The 20,722-nt window shown below is 48.2% G+C and overlaps 1 protein-coding gene across 2 annotated transcripts in view; it reads left to right on the forward strand.

Annotated features, from left to right (window-relative positions):
- Positions 1-20,722, forward strand: part of PTPRA (protein tyrosine phosphatase receptor type A) — a 136,754-nt gene that overhangs the window by 46,343 nt on the left and 69,689 nt on the right. The window contains exon 3 of one of the 2 annotated variants that reach the window (XM_051617324.1): positions 19,505-19,576. The exons of the other annotated variant lie outside the window; for it this stretch is intronic. Coding sequence (XP_051473284.1) covers positions 19,505-19,576 — 72 coding nt within the window. The remainder of the gene's footprint in view (positions 1-19,504; positions 19,577-20,722) is intronic. 2 annotated transcript variants of the gene reach the window in all.

Below are 20,722 nucleotides of genomic sequence, written 5' to 3' on the forward strand. Positions count from 1 at the left end.
TTTTCAACTTAGGATTTGTGTTTAAGTCGTAGTTTTCAGGCGTTCCCCAGCTCCTGCCCCTGCCTGGCGGGAGCTGGAGGTGGCTGAGCTTTGTTTGCCTCCGGAGCCCTGTTTCCCATCACGCAGTCGCAATCAGGCAGGAAACGGGTTTCTTGTCCTCTGAGCCAGCCTGGTTTTCTCGACAGCAAAAGCTCCCTCCTTGCTTTCTCCCTGGGCCCTGCTGGGAAGGTCTCCAGCTCTCCTCACCCCCTCGCTTGCCCCTGCAGTTTCTCTGGAGCGATACCATGCCAAAGCTTTCGCTCACTTAACCTCACTCAGCTCTGCGCGATGCTCCTTGTAGTTTTTTCCACCTTACACCCCCAAAAAATCAAGCACCCTTTGCCTGCTTCTTTTCATATCATTGTACAAAATGTGGCTGTCACACCCACCAGTTTCCTTTTAGTTTTTACCCAGTGCTGGACTCCGGGTGCCTTAAACAAAACGCTTTACTCCGGGACGTGGCAGTGGCAGCCTTTCCTACTGGCATGACCAGACTCTCAATGTGACATTCAGAGCTGTAAAACTCCCCCTGACAATAGCTGGTGTTGTTCAATGAGCAGCATAAATAATCAAGGGGATTTCCCCCCCCCCCTCCTCCCTGGTTTGTTTTTTTTTTTGGAAGGAGAATCACATCTCCCCAGGCTGCCCAGGAAGGCATCAGGCGGTTTGCGTGGCACAGCGCTGGGGGAGAAAAGTTGTAGCGTGGAGGGGGATCTCAGGAAAGGGGTGACACCAAAAGGAGGGACCTCAGGTCATTATATGGATGGTTTTTGACATCGTGGTGCTCTTATATCTCTTAAAGGAGGTGCTGGAAACTTGGAATCTTTGTGTTCTACTATAACCATTTTATACAGGATAAAATTATTCTGTCATCCTGATTTTTGTGTGTTTGTAGCACGACAGGCTGACTTTGTGGCACAAGCTATAATTGCTGATGAGGTACCTGGGAAGACAGGCTCACAGGGTGGTTCAGGTGGTTCAGTGAGGCCTCAGGAAGTCTACAGTCCAACCTCTTGCTCCATGCAGGGTCAGCTGTGAGGCTGGACAAGGCTGATCAGGGCTTTATCGAGCTGGGTCTTGAAAACCTTCCAGGATGGAGATTGCACCACCTCTACAGCCAACCTGTTATCCTGCTTGACTGACTTCAGGGTGGAAAAGCTTCTCACTACAGTTTGAACATAGAATCATAGCATTGTTTGGGTTGGAAGGGACCATCTACTTCCACCCCCTGCCATGGGCAGGGACACCTCCCACCAGCCCAGGCTGCTCCAAGCCCCATCCAACCTGCCCTTCAACACTGCCAGGGATGGGGCAGCCACAGCTTCCCTGGGCAACCTGGGCCAGGGTCTCACCACCCTCACAGCAAAGAATTTCTTCCTAGCATCTCATCTAAATCTCTTCTTTAATCTTCTGCTCGTTGTCTCGTGTCCTCCTGCCCTGTTATCCTGTGAAGAATCTGGGTAACTCTTCTGCCTCATCTCCTTGGAGATGCTGCAAAGCTGCTAAATCCCCTTTACTTGCCTGGTGCTGCTAGCTGAGTGTGCCCAGAGAGAAAAAGGGACAAATAGATTTGTATTTGCACAGCTGTCACATACTTCAAGTTTTCTCCTGTCTTTCCATGAGCACCTGGGTCCATCCCACCTCAGTTGTATTCATAGATCAAAAGCAGGGTGGGGAAAGCTTTTCTGTCTTACTTTAATCTTTGGCTTGCTCAATTTAGAATCAGGTAGATTCGAATTAAAAATAAAAATCTGTTGAAGAAGCTACCAAAAATCTGGATTAACAATTAGGTGAAATTTGATGCCAGGTCATTAGCCCATGTGGCTGGTGACTCAGCCCTTCTGCAACCTCAGTAGAAAATCTGTATTTCCAAGATGTTTTGCTTCCACTCCTGACATTCATTGCTTTCAATACAGTGAACAGATGATGTGATACTGGCATTTTTTTGGCAGTTAGGAGGCTTTTCTCTGCTGGCATCTGAATATGGGGCAGAATAAGTGCTGATTTCATCCTTTTTAGTGTGATTTTTCTGTTCTTCCTTGCGATTCTTTCAGAAAATAAAGAACGTCTGCACTGAAGCAGCTTCTTTCTTCATAATTTCTCCAATACTATAGAAATAAAGCACTGAAATAAATGTATTTTTTAGAGGGAATCTGCAGAGGAAAAAGCTTTTGTGTGTCCTTTAGACTGAAGCTGACCCCAGGCTCATCTATTAAAATTGAGTATTTGTAAAAACTGGTTTAAATATGCTTATTTATAGTTTAAAAGCCCCAACAAACCTGTTCTAAGACTAAGCTTAAACTGAAAAAAAAAAAAAAAATGCTGCAGAAGTGGTGGCCCTGCCCAGAGTCTGCTCAGCACGTGAGGTGGATGTGAATGAGCCTGGCAGTTTTGTCTCCAGGCTGGATTAGGCACAGTTGCCACTGGTTACTGCAGCCCAGCTCCACTGGGGCCGCTGGTTTCTCCTCTCCCAAAGCCTCACTGAGACTTGGGAACCCACCAGGGTGGCCAGGACGTGTCCTGAGCAGGTGGTGTCAGGATGGGGCTGAGATCTTCCCAGCCCTCACCCCTACAACGTCCCTTAATGTCACTTAATGTCACCTACTGAGCCTTTAGATGCTTAATAGTCCTTTGATCTCCAACAGCATCTGGAGGAGGCTTTTGCTTCTGGGATTTGCTTCAGGTTTGAAATGTTCTTACCTTTTTCCCCCCCCCCCAAGCCTCTTTATAGTATTGAAGCCCCATGAAGTCTGGTTTTTAGCAAAGATGCAGTTGGGTTTTTAGCCCCGCTGCGGGCACAGGCAATTGTCAGTCCTGGAGGAAGTGATGGTGGATTGGTTTTGAGATGTAAAACAGAAGAGGCTCATGGTTGGTGTGTGCTGCTTTCTGCTGCTGGGAGAGCAGCAGCAGCCTTGTTCTCAGCCCATTTCTGCCCCCTAACCCTTCCCATGACTCCATTGAAGTGGCCTCTTTCAATCAACGAGGCTTTTGAAACGAACACATGGGATAAAGCTGCAAAATCGTTCCCGTGTCAGCTCTGGAGTGGTGACTGCACAGCTCACTCTGTGCATGTACAGATGTAGCCACGTGCAAACCTTTTTGCACAGTCATTTTTCCTCATCTGAGGTGCAGCAGGAGAGGCAGGAGGGAAAGTCCAGGCTGGGAGAGCAAAGGGCAGGAGGGCTTCAAGTGCCCCAGCGCTCTGAGGTGCGGCAGAGCTCAGGTTATTTTCCTTATGAGAAGAATCCAAATCTAGGAGCTCTGGGCTCCCATACACTCTGCTCTGATGAAACCAGCTCTGAACTGCAGTCTTGCTTACTGGAGAAGGGACAGGGTAGTGTGTAGTCCCCTCCAGAAGTTACTGGGAGCTCCAGTATCCCGTGCATCTAGATGTTAATCCGGTTGCACAGCCAAAGCACGTGGTGACTTTTGCACAGAGGATGCCTTTCCCTGCAGGGACATCTCCCCTCCCAGTGCTGACCTGCCTGTCGCAGACTAAGCAAAATGCATTCAGGTTTTATTTCACCCTGGCAGCGTATTTTAAAAGCAGGCTGGCAAATGCAGTGGACTTAAGACAAGAGAGGGTGTTGGAGCAGTGGTGATTGTTGGAAGCGATGGAACAGCAGGGAGGAAAAGCAAGGATACAGAAATAATGAGAGGTTGATTTTGGGCAGCTGTGTGAGGAAACTCAGTGAACTGAGAACACCTTTATGAAAAACTAGGCATTTGGAAGAAGCCCTCAAAGGTGAGCTCACCTCCTTGTGACAGGCTGTGTGAACACAAAGCACATGGCCAACTTCCCAGCTCCAAGCTGACTCCTGAAATAAGGCTGACCTCGCAGCCCAAAAGTACTGCCCAGAAAAGGAAAACCCTGTGAGTCCAATCAATGGGTCCTGGCTTTGGTTGTATGGACCACAAAAGCTATTTGCTTTCAGTGGTTTTTTTTTTCAGATACTTGCTTGTATTTCTTTATCATCCTGTGCTGTGCTTGAGCAAAACCACCGACGACCTTGGCTCAGCAGGTGCTGTTGCTGTGCTCCCAAGGCAGCATTCCCACCAGGCACCAGGCTCGGCTTCCTTCTCTATTCCCTGTGAAATTCTCAGCTCTCCCAGAGTGATGGCCTCCAGTTTATATCAATAGACCTGGAATTATTCCTCAAGCCATGTTGGGCAATAGGGGGCCTGATTCCACATGTGTTCTATAAAAGCAGAAGAGGATTTTGGGTGTTGTGATGGAAAATCAAAGCCCTGTTTGGGGGAACTTGTGGTCTGACTATCCAGTCGGACAAGCTCAGCTTTCCCTGCAATTTAAATATACTCTACCAGAATTTTAATCATGCCAGTCTCTAGAACTCCTTTTTAACTCTTTGGGAGCATGGAGGGTTTCTGAGCCATCGTCACTCTTTGTAAATGATACAGCCTTGGAGGAAAAGAAAAGCTTTGAATGTGTGTGTGTGTGTCACCTCCTGCCTCCTCTAGAAAGCTTTTACAGCTGCTGGGTGTCATTTGGGGTAATCCAGAACGCTTCTGCACAGCTCCAGGAGGTCCTTTCCTCCTTACCTGCTTTCTCAGAGCTTCCCCATCCTGCATGGAAGTCGGGCTCTCCCTCTGAGCACAGTTTTTACCCTTATTCACCCCAGAAGTTCCTCCACCTCTTTGAGGTTGGCTCTGTGATATCCCTAACATCCTTGGCACTTGAATTCTGTTTTCTTGTTCTCAGTTTTTGCTGGCACTTCTGTGCTCAAACGTTTCCTGACTAAATTCAACGAGAATAAACAGCATATGCAGAGAGAGCTTCCAGTTTATTGCATATATCAACAACGTTGGAGAAACAGCTGTTCAGACCAGGAGAAAAGTCCCTGAAAATCATTATCTCCTTTATGAGAAACCAAATAAAAGAAAGAATTTGCTAATGCTTCAAGCATGGGAGATAGAGAAGAGGTTGTCTCCATTTTGTTATGGTGTTGTGGGAACACAAGTGCACTTAGTCCCAGCTGGAGCTGCTGCCAAACCTGCACCCTGGAAATACTGGAAGCTTTGCTGGTGATTTACATGTATGCAGAGTCAAACCCCATGTGTACACTTGCTCATAGATTATTATTTTGCCACCAGTGGAAGTTGCTGCAGCAAAACCTTCATTTGAATAGACAAGGTTTAGGGTGGTAAGGAAAAGAGGGATAGATTAGGGTGAAACTGTTTGGTTTTGTTGATGCTGCAGGCCAGTAGTGGAACTAGAAAAAGAGAATTAATCTCCTTTTTCCCAGGAAACTGTCTTACCTGGAGCATGTACCTTCCCTGAGAGGTAGTAGATGGATTCCTTTGTTTTTCCTTAGACTTGTGAAAAGTCTGGGACTTGGGAGAGGGCAGCTGTGTATCTCCAGAGTTAGATTTAGATGTCTCATTGTAGCCTGCCTTATTAATGGGTGTTGCAGCTGATGCTCCTAGTAGGCTGGACCCATCAACATGCCGGGTCTTCTGTCCTGGACCCTGTGGCAACTGGGATAAATTTCACTGTTCAAGGATCTCCATCAGACATGGTGGGGAGACTGTGCCTTGACTATTCTTGGGCTTAGAGGCAAAGCCAAGTTCCTGCTCTTGCGCCAGTGCCTCCTGCAGCCAAGCCTGGAAGATCATCTCAAGCACCAAGTGCCTGACCATCATGTGATCTGCAGGAACAGGTTTCACTTCCTTAGTATAATGCAGCAGAGAGCGTGATGTGTGGGGAAAAAAACCCACATTTATCCCTGTCAGAGAAGCCTCTTCCATGCAAAGCAGCTGTTTAATCTGTCACCCTCGTGCTTCCCGCACACCCTCCCTCCACAGTTTTTTCTGGAGGATGGGGCAGGAGCTTCCCAGTTGGCTTTCTACAGGTAGGAGTTTCTTCTGGTGACCATCACAGGGGCATCCCAAAGCCTAAAGCCTTATCTGGTCCAGCACTTGATGTAGGTGCTGCTAATCATCATGTTTCCAACTTGGAGACTTTCAAATTTGTCTGCACCAAAGTTTCAGGGTTTCAGTGCCAAGGGTGTTGGTGTGGAGTTGAGTACTTGGCACCTTCACTACTCATCTTTTCTTGTAAAGCTTAGGTACTGAATTTTATCCAAAAAATCCTGATAGGAACATATCCGTGTGGGGAGACAATCCTGGTTGGAGGCTTGTTTTAGGACCTGAGCAAATGTGAACCAAAAGGTTGTGGTTTGAAATAAGAACACAACCCAATAATGTAAAGCAGCACTTTGTATTTTTAAACAAACAATATGGTGGGACAGAGAGGACTTCCAGAGAACCAAACAACTTACTTTACAGCCGGGCAGGGTCTCCACTAATGAAACAAAACAGAAACCCCTGAAGAAAGCTGAGCCCTCTGGTGTTTGGTCCTCTAAAGGCTGCAGGACACTGGGATGGATTAAAGCAAAGCCCCACAGCTGTATGCAACATCTGGCACCGCAGCTCAGTTAAAGGTTTTTCATCCATGAGGAGGTCTCATCCATGTCTTTTGGCTCCAGTTTCCATCTCCAGTATGCCCAAAGGTTACAAAATTCCCATGGGAGGACTCCTCGTGCAGCGTCGCAGGGACCCTGCTACCAGCATGATGAGTCCTGCAGGTTTTGTCCTGCCACCCACTGAAACCCCCCTTCAGCAACACCAACAGCTCTAGCAAAACCCTTGCAGAAAAACATTTGGGTCTGGGCTCTTCAACTTTTTGGGGGAGTTGTACAGGCCAGGAGGTGGCTCTTTCAGGGCTGCATCTCTAGAAACTCACCCTGTAGTCCCTTTGTAATGTAAAAACACCCTTAACGAGATGCTTAATGCTTTCAAATGTGGTGCACTTAAAAATGTGATGCACTTAAAAATGTTGTGCGGTATTTCTCCCCATCCCTAGGTCTTCTGAGTCAATGTGAGGTTCAGTGGTGTTTGGGGAGGGTGGGAGGGTATCAAAACTCTTGAGTTTTATCCAGCCTAAAAGCTGCAGTAGAGCCAACATTATTCTTTGGTGCAAAGTGCTGAGCAATCCACCCTATTATATGTGGGTGGGTGTTGTTTCAAGCCATTTATAAATAAATAGAAGCCAAAAAAAAAAAAAAATTACAAATGTTGGTAGTTCTTTGTTCTATATCAAATTGGATGGATTTATTCACAAGTGTTATTTTGGCAGCAAATGTAAAATCTGAGCCTGATAGTCAAGCATGGAGGTAAAACTCTTTCATGAAGACACTGAAGTGAGGCAGTGCCAGAAGTGAAAACACTTTTTCCCTTCAGTTTCTGCTGCTGTGGCTTAATTCTTCCCCCCCCGGCCCCAGCCAGCTTTTTCTTGTGTTAAAAGCTTTATTCTTCACAGTCAGGTCTGCTGAGGGTTTGTTTGATGTTCAGCCAGAGCAGGAGTGGGTTGGGGGCTGCAGAGATGTGCAGTGGGTTGTCCTGATAACTGGTAACAGATCTCCTGATGCAGACCACCAGATCTCAAAGAGGGGCCTGGGCTGCTGCATTAACCCTGAGCCCAACAAAAAGGGTGCTGGGGAATACAAATGTTCATGATGGTCATAAAGGAGCTCTTGCTTTTTGAGCAGCATGACTTGCTGGAGCTCTGGAGTTGCCACCCAGAGGAGAAAAACACAATATCCCAGCTTCAACAATGTTGTGTTTGTATCCAAAGCTCAGAAATCCATCTGTGTGGAGGAATGAAGAACAGCCTATCACTGTCTGATGCTATAACCATTTTTAGAAATCTGGCTGGAGCTTGCTTCTTGGGTTGTTTCCTGAAGGGTTGCTTGATGTCTCTGCCCCAGCTCCACCGCCTGCGTGATGAGAAATCACAGCCAAACCACCACTTGACTCCATCCCACAACCTGCGTCGTGTGGGTCTACCTTAAAAACAGCTGCTGGTTGCCTTGGAATGGCTAAAACTCTGCCCATCAGTCTTTGGGCTGGGCTTTGGTGAAATGAAGGGGAGGAAGGCTGAGAGAATTGGGGTGTTCAGCCTGGAGAAGAGAAGGCTCCAGGAAGACCTTAGAGCACCCTCCAGTGCCTGAAGGGGCTCCAGGAAAGCTGGGGAGGGGCTTGGGACAAGGGCAGGGAGGGATGGGATGAGGGGAAATTACTTTAAACTGAAACAGAGGAGATTTAGATGAGACATTAGGAAATATTCTTCTCTGTGAGGGTGGTGAGACCCTGGTCCAGGTTGCCCAGGGAAGCTGTGGTTGCCCCATCCCTGGCAGTGTTGAAGGGCAGGTTGGATGGGGCTTGGAGCACCCTGGGCTGGTGGGAGGTGTCCCTGCCCATGCAGGGGGTTGGAACTAGATGATCTTGAAGGTCCCTTCCAACCCAGACCATTCTGTGATGCTACGAAAACCCAACGTGCAGGTGATGAAACTGAAACCACTTCTGGCAGGAATGAAGAGGTTTCCCTTGTGATTCACGTTGGTGAGCAGAGCAGGTGGTGACAATCTAGCACATGGCTGGGTTTGCCATGTGTGTAAGGAGTAGCCCACATATCCCCTTCAGTAGATAAAGAAGTTCAAGAGCTGGCAAGAAACAGCCTACTGGGGATGTGGGAGCTGTTTTTTTTCCCAAAGCATTCGTGAAATGTTGGGATGAGAAGCACAAATTCCAATTTGCTCTACGCTCCCAAAATGTACAGGATACACCCAAGCCTCCTGTAGATAAGCTGTCTCTTCAGTGGGCGGCTCAGATGAGCACACCTTCCTGAAAATGGGGCCAGCCCTGAGCCACCATCAGAAGTTGTCCTCATAGCAGCTTGTGGTTCCTCTCCTCATTGCAGTGCTAAAGATCTCGTGTCTCATTGCGCCTTCCCAGGTGCTTCTAGCAAACCCGGGCTGTGCAGAGGACACCTGAGTCGTGCAAATGGTTGGAGGTTTTTTTTTCCCCCCTCCTTTGTATGTATGTTTATTCATTAAGGAAGTCAAAAGAGGAAGAGGAATAAAAGGTTGCAAATCTTTTGCTGGGGCAGAAATGAGACCTCAGGGACGGGGCTGTGTGTTGCTCTGCGTGCGATGCGCTCGGCCCTTCTGATGTCCCTGGCACGGAGCTCAGGATTGCTGATGTGCTCAAGATGTGTTCAGGTAAGGTCACAGGTTGTTTACCTATCTACTTGTACCCACGTTGGCCCATACGCCAATATTTGACTATCAAATCATCACTGATGAGCAGCTCTAGATTGCAGTTCTGCATCCGCTTGCTTTGTGGAATGCAGCTCCTGGGGTTGGTGGCCACCTCTGCATGCCTGGGTTTCTTTTTTTTCCCAGCCATATCACTTGAATTTGTAGAGGAGGCCTCTTTTTTATAAGGGCATGTAGCAATATGAAGGTGAAATTCTAACAGATCCTTTCCTGTTCATACAGAACTGGATATAAGATGAAGCAGCATGTTCCTGTGTGATCTGCTCTAGGGGATCCTGCTCTAGGAGGAGGGTTGGACTAGATGATCTCCAGAGGTGCCTTCCAACCCCAGCCATGATGTGATTTTGTGGATAGGACAAGGGGTAATGATTTTAAACTGGAAGAGGGGAGATTTAGATGAGATACTAGGAAAAAAATCTCCACTGTGAGGGTGGTGAGACACTGGCCCAGGTTGCCCAGAGAAGCTGTGGCTGCCCCATCAAGGGCAGGTTGGACGGGGCTTGGAGCCACTTGGTCTAGTGGGAGGTGTCCCTGCCCATGGCAGAGGGGTTGGAACTAGAAGATCTTGAAGGTCCCTTCCAACTCAAACTATTCTGTGATACGTTATGGTTATTTTCAAACAGCTTTCCCTTATCTCCTTGCATCTTCAGTATTTTTAAGCAACAGTGAGCAATTTTCCAAGCACCAGGATAGAACTGCTGGCTGCACCTGGATGTGCTGCTGCTGTGCCAGGTCTCAGGTGTCAGCTCTGCAGCCCATCCATGGGAGCAAAGCCAGAAAGTAGCTGGGAAAAGGCAAGGGAATGATTTCTGCATGCACACACAGACATGGCAGGGAAAGGAAAGCAGAAAGGTTTGCCAAGGGAAACGGTCTTGTTACTCACAGCATGTTTTTCTTTATGTTATTTGTTCCCCCCCACACCCCTGCCTCGTTCAGGGTTCTTGGGTTTGAATTGGGTTTTGGCCTCATTGGGTTTTGGAGATTTGGACCCCTCTGGTTTATCTCTGGGTGTGTTGTTGCTGCAGGCTCTTATCAGGTGTGTCACAAGGAGTGAAACCATTCAAACAAAACCCTTTCACGTCAGTTGCTGTGCGGCGCCCTGGGTGCGTGTGGTCAGCCAGGGTTTGGTGTCTGCACTGTGGTGGGACAGGTCCACAATTAGCATGGCTACAGGAAAACTAATGGGCAGGTGTCAGGAGGATGGGGCCAGATTCTTCCCAGTGGTGTCCAGTGACAGGACAAGGGGCAACAGGCACAAACTGGAGCACAGGAGGTTGAACCTGGAGATGAGAAAATCCTTCTTTACTGTGAGGGTAACAGAGCCCTGGGACAAGCTGCCCAGGGAGGCTGTGGAGTCTCCTTCTCTGGAGACATTTCAAACCTACCTGGACATGTTCCTGTGGGATCTGCTCTAGGGGATCCTGCTCTAGCAGGGGGTTTGGACTAGATGATCTCCAGAGGTGCCTTCCAACCGCCACCACTCTGTGGTTCTGTGAAAACTGGTATTTTTGTTTTCTCTTCAATAAATCTGGGGGAAGGGAGTGGTGGAAATCCTTGGGTGGTTTAGTACAGATGCGTGGAAGTTAGTAGCATGAGTGAGGATGGATGGAAGCACTGCACCACAATTAAAGTGATATTAGAATAATTGAATCATTTCTGTTGGAAAAGATCTTTAAGATCAAGTTCAGCCATAGAATGAGCTGCCTTGGTTAGAAGCATAGTAAAGCTTTACCTCCTGAAAACCATCAGCTTGTTCAGTTGTCAGGGAAGCAGCCAATTGCTTGTTTTGCTCTTGACTGCTCGTTTAGCTTTGACATGCTTTTTGCTAGGATGAAAAGAGAAACATCAACAGGCACAACTGCAGGAGCCGCCAGCATTCGTTGCTGTCGCGCCTGCGAGGTGGCACTGCCAGCACGGTAACCAGGCAGGTAGAGTAAATAGGCTGGATTTTTTAAATTCTTTTTTTTTTTTTACAAGAAAGCAGATAACGCTTGGATGCTGTCCCGTTTCCAGCCTAGGAATTGTTTGCCAGGCTTGAATTACAGGAATTGCCTCGGCGAGGCGGATCAGCGCCTTGTGCCATGAGCTCAGAGCTGGCAGGGGCCGGGACAGCTCCGCTCACCACGTCCCCGCCTTGTGCTCCCGTCAGAAACAATTAAATAAACTGTTTATGATGGAAACAAAACCAAATTGGAGACATAAACCAGTGAAGAATAACTTAATTGAGCTAAGGTTTTTAGATCTTGCTGTGTTCCCTTCTTAGCAGCAGGAACTGTTCAAACTCTTGGTGCAGCCGCCTCCTGGTTTGTATTTTCCTCTGTTTTTTTAAGTTGATTTGGGATGGAGAATCTTTAGACAAAACCTTGGTTTATATCCTTGCCTTGGTTGCAATCCAACACTGATCTGCTGGTGAGAGGCTTCAACTAATTATCACCAAAGGGTGAAGAGATGAGTTTTTAAAGCTGCTGCTGTGTGAAGGTATTGGGTGTTCAGAGGAGCTCGGGGATTACTGGGTGCTAAGGTGCTGGTTCTGGCCTGTGCTTGTGTCTGTATTACTTCTTAGGGAGGGAGACATGAGTTTGCTTTCACTGCTAAATTACTTAGGGAGGGTTTTGTTTAAATAAGGGGGGGGGGAAAGCCATGACCCAGCCCCTTATGCTTGAGTGGAGCTGCAGAAGAGCAGAAGGAAGCTGGCTGTGGGTTTTTTTGCTTCACGCCTTGCTAATTCCTTTGTTCCTGCAGCTGGGGCAGCTCAATTTTGCTGCCCCTTCTTGCTGCTTATGGAGCATCCCTCCATCCCCATGTGCCCCTGCCCTTTTTTATTATTTTCACCCTTTCACCTTCATTTTCCCTTGCCTTCAGTAACTCATTTTTATCCCAGCTTCCTTTGCCTTGGGTTGAGTTTGTGGTGCTTGCTTTGCCTGCCTCTAAACGGGGTCTGTAGCTTTGGTCCTTGATCTTCCAGGTACCTCTGCAGGATTCTTTAATATTTGCAGCCCAGGAGGTTTGCAGGGCACAGCAGCTTCAGGGTGCTGTTGTAAAAACCCATCTCTTGGTATTTCTAAGGTCAAAGCAGCAAAGAAATGCAAAAGTGTAGGAAGGCTGAAGTCAAAGGCATTAAAGCCCTTTCACGTCTGTGAAGGGGCTGATTCCTGAGCCGGTTTGATATTTAAGCTCCATTATTCTCTGAAAAGTGATGCTTTTTATCTCGTGCTGCACAGAAAATATTGTATTTGCTCTCACCTGTGGTGCAGTGAGTGTTCCCATATGGTTTGCCCAAAGTTGGTTCTTTTTTAACACTTTTAGTGGTAGGTTAGTGCTTGGAGCTCTTCTGCTGTGTGTTTTTTAGCCAGGCAAAGTGCCAGCGTGTCTGTTGGAGGAAAAACTCCTGACTGGATTCTGGAGAATAAACTGAGCTCCAGTTCCCTCTGGAGGGAGAGAGCTCATGTCCCAGAGGCAGGATTTTTAATGGTAATGATGCCATTTGGCAGCTAAATTACTGACCAGTTTTGGTAGGGAAAATGGCATGCCTTCAGGAGCATCCCCTGATATAAGGGGGAGGGAGGTAAAGTGCAACACCACAACTCCCCCTTATCCCAGCCCATGGAGCTGGAGCTGAGCATCACAGGCAGCTCTGCAGTGCCATCCTCTACATGGGGACACCAACCATGGTCCCACAGGCATTCAGGGCTCAAGCTGCAGGGTACCTGTGGGATGTCTAAAAAAATCCCTGTTTTGATAAGAGACCTTGAAGATCCACCTTGATAATTACCTGCACTGGGTAGACCTGCTCATATATAGCCATTTAGCTGAATCTCAAAAAGGAGAAGCTGTTGGTTTGCACTTTATTTGCTCCAAGCACAAATACAGGTTGGGTGGAGAATGGATCGAAACAGCCCTGAGGAGAAGGACTTGGGGGTGTTGGGTGATGCGAAGCTCAACATGAGCCAGCAACGTGCACTGGAGCCCAGAAACCAACTGTGTCCTGGGCTGCATCAAAAGAAGTGTGGCCAGCAGTGCCAGGGAGGGGATTGTGCCCTTTACTCAGCTCTTGTGAGACTCCACCTGGAGCACTCAGTCCAATTCTGGAGCCCCCAACAGAAGAAGGACATGAAGCACCTGGGGAAAATCCAGAGGAGGCCACCAAGATGATCCCAGGGCTGGAGCAGCTCTGCTCTGGAGACAGGCTGGGAGAGTTGGGGTGTTCAGCCTGGAGAAGAGAAGGCTCCAGGAAGACCTTAGAGCACCTTCCAATGCCTGAAGGGGCTCCAGGAAAGCTGGGGAGGGGCTTGGGACAAGGGCAGGGAGTGGCAGAACAAGGGGTAATGGATTAAAACTGGAAGAGGGGAGATTTAGATGAGATACTAGGAAGAAATTCTTGGCTGTGAGGGTGGTGAGACCCTGGCCCAGGTTGCCCAGAGAAGCTGTGGCTGCCCCATCCCTGGCAGTGTTGAAGGGCAGGTTGGATGGGGCTTGGAGCAACCTGGGCTGGTGGGAGGTGTCCCTGCCCATGCAGGGGGCGTGGGACTGGATGGTCTTGAAGGTCCCTTCCAACTCAAACCAGTCTGTGATTCTCCCCTATCCTTTTTCATTCAGTTGCTAAGATTTTGGGTTGTTGTTTTCTTTTAGGACAGGGATCATCAGGGATACTCTACAGTACAGACCCAATCCTCGCTAACATCCAACCTGTGCTGGAATTCAGGTGGGGATTGGAAGGGGTGAAATGCAGCAGCTCTGGTTTTTGTGAGGACATCTTGTTCCTTCATGTTAGGTTTACTAAAGCAACGTGCCGGGGCTTTGAGTCTCCTGCTCCTTCTTTGTCTCACACACACCTTAGTGTTTCCCCTGTGGTGGATTATTTTTCCAGTGGCTTCTCTCTGGCTTCATCTGATCCATCTGATGCATCTTTCATGCATCACGAGGCACTCAGGATGCAAAGTTTAGAAAGAAGAGGGGTTTTTTTGAGGGCATCGTTAGAGCTTAGATAAGGAACCAGCATTTCAGAGGAAGCAAATCCCAGCAGGTCTCCTCTTCTCCATCCTTGGGGCTTGCTTTGGGTCAATGTCCAGCCCTACCTGCTGCAGCAAGATGCCAGAGGGGCACCAGCCTTTTCAGATGCAGCAACTCACTCCTGCTGCTGTCCCAAAGGATTGTAGCAGATTGCAAACACACTCAGCACAATTATACCATCCCAATTAACATAACGATGCTGCCTAATTTATGCACAAATTGCCCTAATTTATGTGTGTTGGATACATACGATTAAACCCAGCAGGGTTTGGTCTCCTTTGGGGGAGCATAGAGCTGTGTCCAACCCCCAAATGTGTGAAAGGTCTTCTCTGTGTTACTATAACATGGAGCTTTGTGTCGTGTTGCCCTTGCAGCAGCCAGAAGGGCTGTGGGGCAGGACTAAACTCCCAGCAGGAGGGAAGGGAAGAAAAGATTCCAGTGCTGAGATTTGCATGGATTAAAGGCGGTTTTAATTTGCCTTGATACCCTTGGCTATCAGGTGGATTACACAGGCTGTGGGATTTGGGGCTGTCTAGCCAACTAATACCTGCCTTACTTTAATTTGATTATTTTCATAATAGATGGAGGAGTCATAACTACTGGCCTCCTTTGCCAACCCCAGATCTTGAGCATTTCTGTGTGTAACGTTTTATACCATTAATGTTCTCAACTAACAAACGCCCTGATGTGGTCTGGTGTGGCTGTTCCCAAAGCACTTTCTCAGTGGGGTTCTTCCAAAAGGGACCTCTTAGTCTGTGAGCTTGTGTTCCTTGTTTTTGTAAAAGGAATGGTGTTGTTCTGTGAAATTGTTCCCTTGCAAGCAGGATGAGGCAGCACAGAAGTGTGTGTCTGAGGTGAAGTTCTCAGGGTCCAGAGAAGGGCTACAAAGATGATCCAATGGCTGGAGCACCTCTGCTACTAAGACAGGCTGAGAGAGTTGGGATGTTCAGCCTGGAGAAGAGAAGGCTCCAGGGAGACCTTAGAGCACCTTCCAGTGCCTGAAGGGGCTCCAGGAAGGCTGGGGAGGGGCTTTTCATCAGAGAGGGCGGTGATAGGACAAGGGGTGATGGTTTTAAACTGAAAGAGGGGAGATTTAGGTTAGACATCAGGAAGAAAATCTTCACTATGAGGGTAGCAAGGCACTGCAACAGGTTGCCCAGGGAGGTTGTGGATCATAGAATCATAGAATAATTAAGGTTGGAGGGGACCTTCCAGACCATCAGGTTCCAACCCCCCTGCCATGGGCAGGGACACCTCCCACCAGACCAGGCTGCACAAGCCTCATCCAACCTGCCTTGAACACCTCCAGGGATGGGGCAGCCACAGCTTCCCTGTGGCCAGGGCTGGTGCCACCATCTTCTCAGTTCTGTCATGCATTTGCACTTTGGCAGTCGTGGTTCCTCCATGTGCAGGCCATGTGACTGATGAGATGGGGCTGTAGGATATTCTGATCATCACTTACACCATCAGGGTTTGCACTCGTACCTCCCCCAGCGACTCCGGCACACGCTGCACCGCTCTCCTCACCTGTCAGGAGGAGGGAGGTTTATGAGTCACTGCAAGTCATGCTGTATGAATTACTCTCTTCTTCTGGTACTGATCTGTTTTTACAGCCATCTGAAGACACAAGCTGCTCTAAAACCCTACTCAAACATGTGTTGCGTTGACTTTCATAAGCTGTTTTGTTTTCATTCTGACTTTCTGTTTGCTTTTTTCCGTTACCTCCCAGGGTACATTTTTCCTTCAGCAAAATTTTGGCCTCATCCTGCAAGGAGCCATGAACCACTCTTGCTCCAAGCTTTGTAAAAACTCAGCTTCATTGCTGATTCCCGTTTCCCTCTCAGGTGGTGCTAAGCCTGGCAGGGAAGGGGGGTCCTTCCTTCTGTCAAGGTTTTATGGAGCTGGAGGTGAATGCAAAGTCTTCCAGCTTTTCCTGAACTTTTCCTGTCTGAGGCTGTGCTTAGAACCTGGCAACTTTGTGAATGAAGGAATAAATTGACCATGAAAATACTGACAGCACAGTTGCTTCTGCCAAATTCCTGATTTGGTCCCATAAAATTTACTGCTCTGTTTTATATGCATATAACCGTTAATGGTTGGACTCAATGATTAACGGTTGGACTCGATGATCTTAAAGGTCTTTTCCAACTAGAACAATTCTGTGATAACTAAGTGAAGGGTGGGAGGCTCTCCAGGGAGGAGAGGACAGGATGAAGGCTGGTCTGTGTTTCTGCAGCCCCCAGTGTCGTGGTTTTCTGGGTCCAACAGGACAACAAAGGAGCAGCCCCACGGCCGCTCACTCAACTGCCCCCACACACACTCTGGGATGAGGAGGACAAAGCTCATGGGCTGAGACAAAGGACAAGGAGGGTTCTTCACCCATTAAGGTCCCGGGCAAAACAGACTCAACTTGAGGCAAAGAATAATGTAATCTAACAGGAATCCAATGCCCACGGGACACAGACACACCCAGAGCAGGGCTCACACACGTGACCCCCACCCCTCCCTTCTTCCCGCCCAAATCCCTTCGTTCCCGGTTTCTCTCCCTCCTTCCCCCCAGCGGCACAGGGGGATGGGGATGGGGTTTAGAGTCAGGTCACAGGCTGGTGGTTCCTGCTGCTCCTTCCTCCTCAGGAAGAAGGATTCCTCACAGTCCTGCCCTGCTTCCTCACGGGGTCCCTCCCATGGCAGAGAGTCCTCCACCAACCTCTCCTCCATGAGTCCTTCCCACCAGGCCCGGAGCTGCTCCAGCCTGGGCTTCCCACAGAGTCATGGCTGCTTCGGGAACAAACTCCCCTCACGCCAGGGTCTTCCAGAGCTGCACAATCAGAGTCCACTGGCAGCAAATACTTCGGCAGCTAAATCCAAGTCCACTGGCCAAGTTCACCCCTCCTGGCACCTTCAGGGAATGTTCCACCACGTTCCTCCACGAGTGCAGGGGCACAGCTGCCATCTCGCCATGGGCTGCAGGGAAACTTCTTCTAGGGCACCTTCTTCCCCTTCTTCCTCACCAACCACCAGCACTTCTCTCCTTCCCCAGCACTGCTCTTCTCCCTTAAGTCCTTCTCTGCTCAGGTGTTGTATCAGTTCTTTCATATGTTAATGGCAGAGGCATCTATTGTCCCTCTAATGGCTTCTTGGCTGGGTTTGGAGCAGGGGGAGCTTCTCAGCTTCTGACCGGAGCCACCTCTGGGGCCCTTCCCCTGCTACCAAAAAATCCACCAAAACAAACCAGAACACCCAGAACCCTCTGCTCCTGGACAGCAGCATTGCTTGGAGGTGTCAGGAAATGCTGGATCATAAGGAAGGAAATGCCAGTGGTGTGGGGGGACCATTGAGTTTGGGACGTCTGTGGGTTGTTCACTTCAAGCCAGAGTTAGGAGAAAGCAGATGCCTCAGCTGTTCTGTTGCCTTAAAAAAAAAGAGATGTTGGGAAAGTAACTCAGCTCTTCTCCTCCTCCCTGCCAGATCCAATGTCTTTTTAAGCTGCTTTATCTCAACTTCTCTTAAAATGGAAGTTGCTGGTCCCTGGTGGTCTGCTGGGGTGAAGCAGCGATTCTGGCAGACTTCAGAGCAGACGTGATCTCCAGGTCTCGTTGCTTTGAAGCTCCTGGTTCTATCACACACGACTACATCAGGTTTTTTCTTCTCTGTGGAGGTAAAAATCAGCCTTGTGTGCCCATCTGATTGAAGTGCTGAGACTTGTCTAATTGAAGAAGTGCTCGAGTCAACACTTGAGTAAGATGCAAAGCAGCACGGAGATCACCCAGGGATTGTGTCTGAGCTCCCCAGCTACTTGACACTGACAGAACAGATGGCTGGGTCACATCCTGCCCAAGGCTGAGGAGAAAAGATGTCAATAGGAAAAAAAATATTAATTTAGTTAAATATTTTGAACTCTAAATCTAGAAATGCCTTAGGTCCCTAGTTTTGTACTATATAGCATCAGCCCAGGAGATGAGATTAGTGAAAGGAGGGGTTGGTTCTGCAAACTCCTGCAAGGATTCTGCTGCTGCCTTAAAGCTGATGTGGGTTAAAAATATTTGGGGGGTGGAGAAGAGAGATGAGAGAGTGGGAACAACTTGGTTTGTCACATAAAAATGGGTATTAGCTGAGAACAGTCTCAACTTCATGAGTGAACATGAGCCTCTGCAGTGCAGCTTTGCTGATGGTGTGAGAAACCCACATCCGAGAGAGGATGGCTGGTTTGAGCAACAGTGTGAGAACATGAAAAACATCACTGCAGGTCATCTGAACCTCAGGGACAAGCTTCAGCCCATTCCCTTTAGGATTGCACTTGATCATAAAATCACAGAAAGGTTTGGGTTGGAAGGGACCTTCAAGATCATCCAGTCCCACCCCCTGCATGGGCAGGGACACCTCCCACCAGACCAGGTTGCTCCAAGCCCCATCCAACCTGCCCTTCAACACTGCCAGGGATGGGGCAGCCACAGCTTCCCTGGGCAACCTGGGCCAGGGTCTCACCACCCTCACAGCAAAGAGTTTCCTCTTCATGTCTCACCTAAATCTCCCCTCTTTCAGCTTAAAACCCTTCCCCCTTGTCCCATCCCTCCCTGCCCTTGTCCCAAGCCCCTCCCCAGCTTTCCTGGAGCCCCTTCAGGCACTGGAAGGTGCTCTCAGGTCTCCCTGGAGCCTTCTCTTCTCCAGGCTGAACACCCCAACTCTCTCAGCCTGTCTTCATAGGAGAGATCCTACAACCAAATTTTATATCCAGAGAGGTTTGATCTTGGGGAATTCCACTCGTGGCTGCCTCACTGGTATGTGGCCATCAGAAGTCCTGGTGACCACCTTGTGGCTTTCTGGCCCCTTTCCTTGGAGGGCAATAAGGGAACGTACACAAAAATACCCCAATTGCATGTGTCTGGTTAAAATTGACTTGTAAGAGTGTAAGGTAAATATGGTGCCTTTTCCATGGTAAAAATTATCTACTTCTTCTAGCTGTGGACTCACCTAAACTTCACTTTTACCCCAAGCAGCAGTGCATGGGTCAAGTGAGGCTGTGACTGCCAGAGTCTCCTTCTCATTTGTAGCTGCTGCTGACCTATAATCACCTGCTGCTGCCTCTGCCCAAAAGCTCTTTTAACTCTGGAAACTCCCCTGATCTTGCATTCAGTATTTGAAAATTAATCTCATTTTTTTCCAGTGCATCTCTAGCTTGAACATGAATGAAGATCTGCATTTTGCACACAGGTAAAATGAGCTGGAATTGTGCTGCTGGGTGACATTTCAAAGACCGTTTGTTGGTGTGAATTTTAACCCTTTGGTTTTTTAAAGCTTCTTTTTTGGTTTGTTTGCAGGGGGCACCACTGGAAGAACCTTTATGGGCTCCTAATGACATGCAGGGGGACGATTTGCTTATGATAATTAAGGTAGGAAGAAGTGTTGTTAATTTTGGCACCTTGGCATTTGTCCTCTCCTTGAAACAGAATCATGCTCTCCAGTGGCCAGCCAGTCATTGCTCTATTTTAGGGACACAACCATGGCAATATGGAGCTACACACAGCCAAGGCATTAACTTGTTGTGTTAAAGCGTCCCTTTAAACACAGAGGGAGGGAAATCTTATTTAAGAACTACCTGGGAACATAACTAAGTGGAAAAAATCTGACTTCCTCCCCCAAAGGATAATAAGGTCTCTGTTGGTGCAGAGTTGGAAGGGACATGACTCTTACTTGAGAGCACTCAGCACAGGGGTTTTTTTGTTCTGCTGAAACGCAGTGGTTGAGTTGGAATTCAGGTTCTAACTTGCCTTCTCCATTAAAAAAAAGTGCCTAAAAATATATTTTATTAGTTTATTTTAATCATCTTGAGCTTCTGTGGAAAGCTGGTCTATCTCCAAATGTGACAAGAGAGTACTGAGTTCTTGATTAATGAAATGGAGGAAAATCCCTGATTGTAAAAGAACTGAACTGTTGGATAAACTTGGAAAAGAAAATACAAACGGGCACGGAGTGAAATGTATTTATAAGTAGTTTTTATGATACTTTGCTATCTGGATTCTTGTCGTGCTGGCTCATTTCTGCCATGGCTGTTGCCCTCAGCAGCACCATCGGGGTGGTGTAATGGTCGCTGCTGGTCTCTGCCTCTTGTTGCAGCAGGAAGGAGGATCTTCACCACAGACGCCATATAGGCTCCTAAATGTGAGCCAACCTTTCCACTTGCAGTCCAAAAACCTCAAAAAGACATCTTGAGTTGACCCAGGCAAGAGGACACTATGCATTTCCAGGCTTTCCTCTACTCACTCATTTCCACTTACGAGCTTGAAAAGGTGGTGGAGCTGCCTCCAAGTTCCCCCCAGTGTAACAAACCTCTACAATGTGCAAGTACCCAAGACAGAGCAAAGTTGGGTGCTCTGCTTTGGAGCCTGGTGAGATGTTTGGTGAGACCAGCACCACAGACAGGATTTTGTGCTGGCATTTATTCAGATTGTGCTGCTATTCATGTATTTATTATTAAACGTGTCGGTATCACAGGGGAACATGGGGAGTGGTTCATCTCTCATACTTCTGACACAGGG

This window comes from Apus apus, chromosome 4 (genome assembly GCF_020740795.1).
Source record: "Apus apus isolate bApuApu2 chromosome 4, bApuApu2.pri.cur, whole genome shotgun sequence".
Classification (NCBI taxonomy): Eukaryota; Metazoa; Chordata; class Aves; order Apodiformes; family Apodidae; genus Apus; species Apus apus.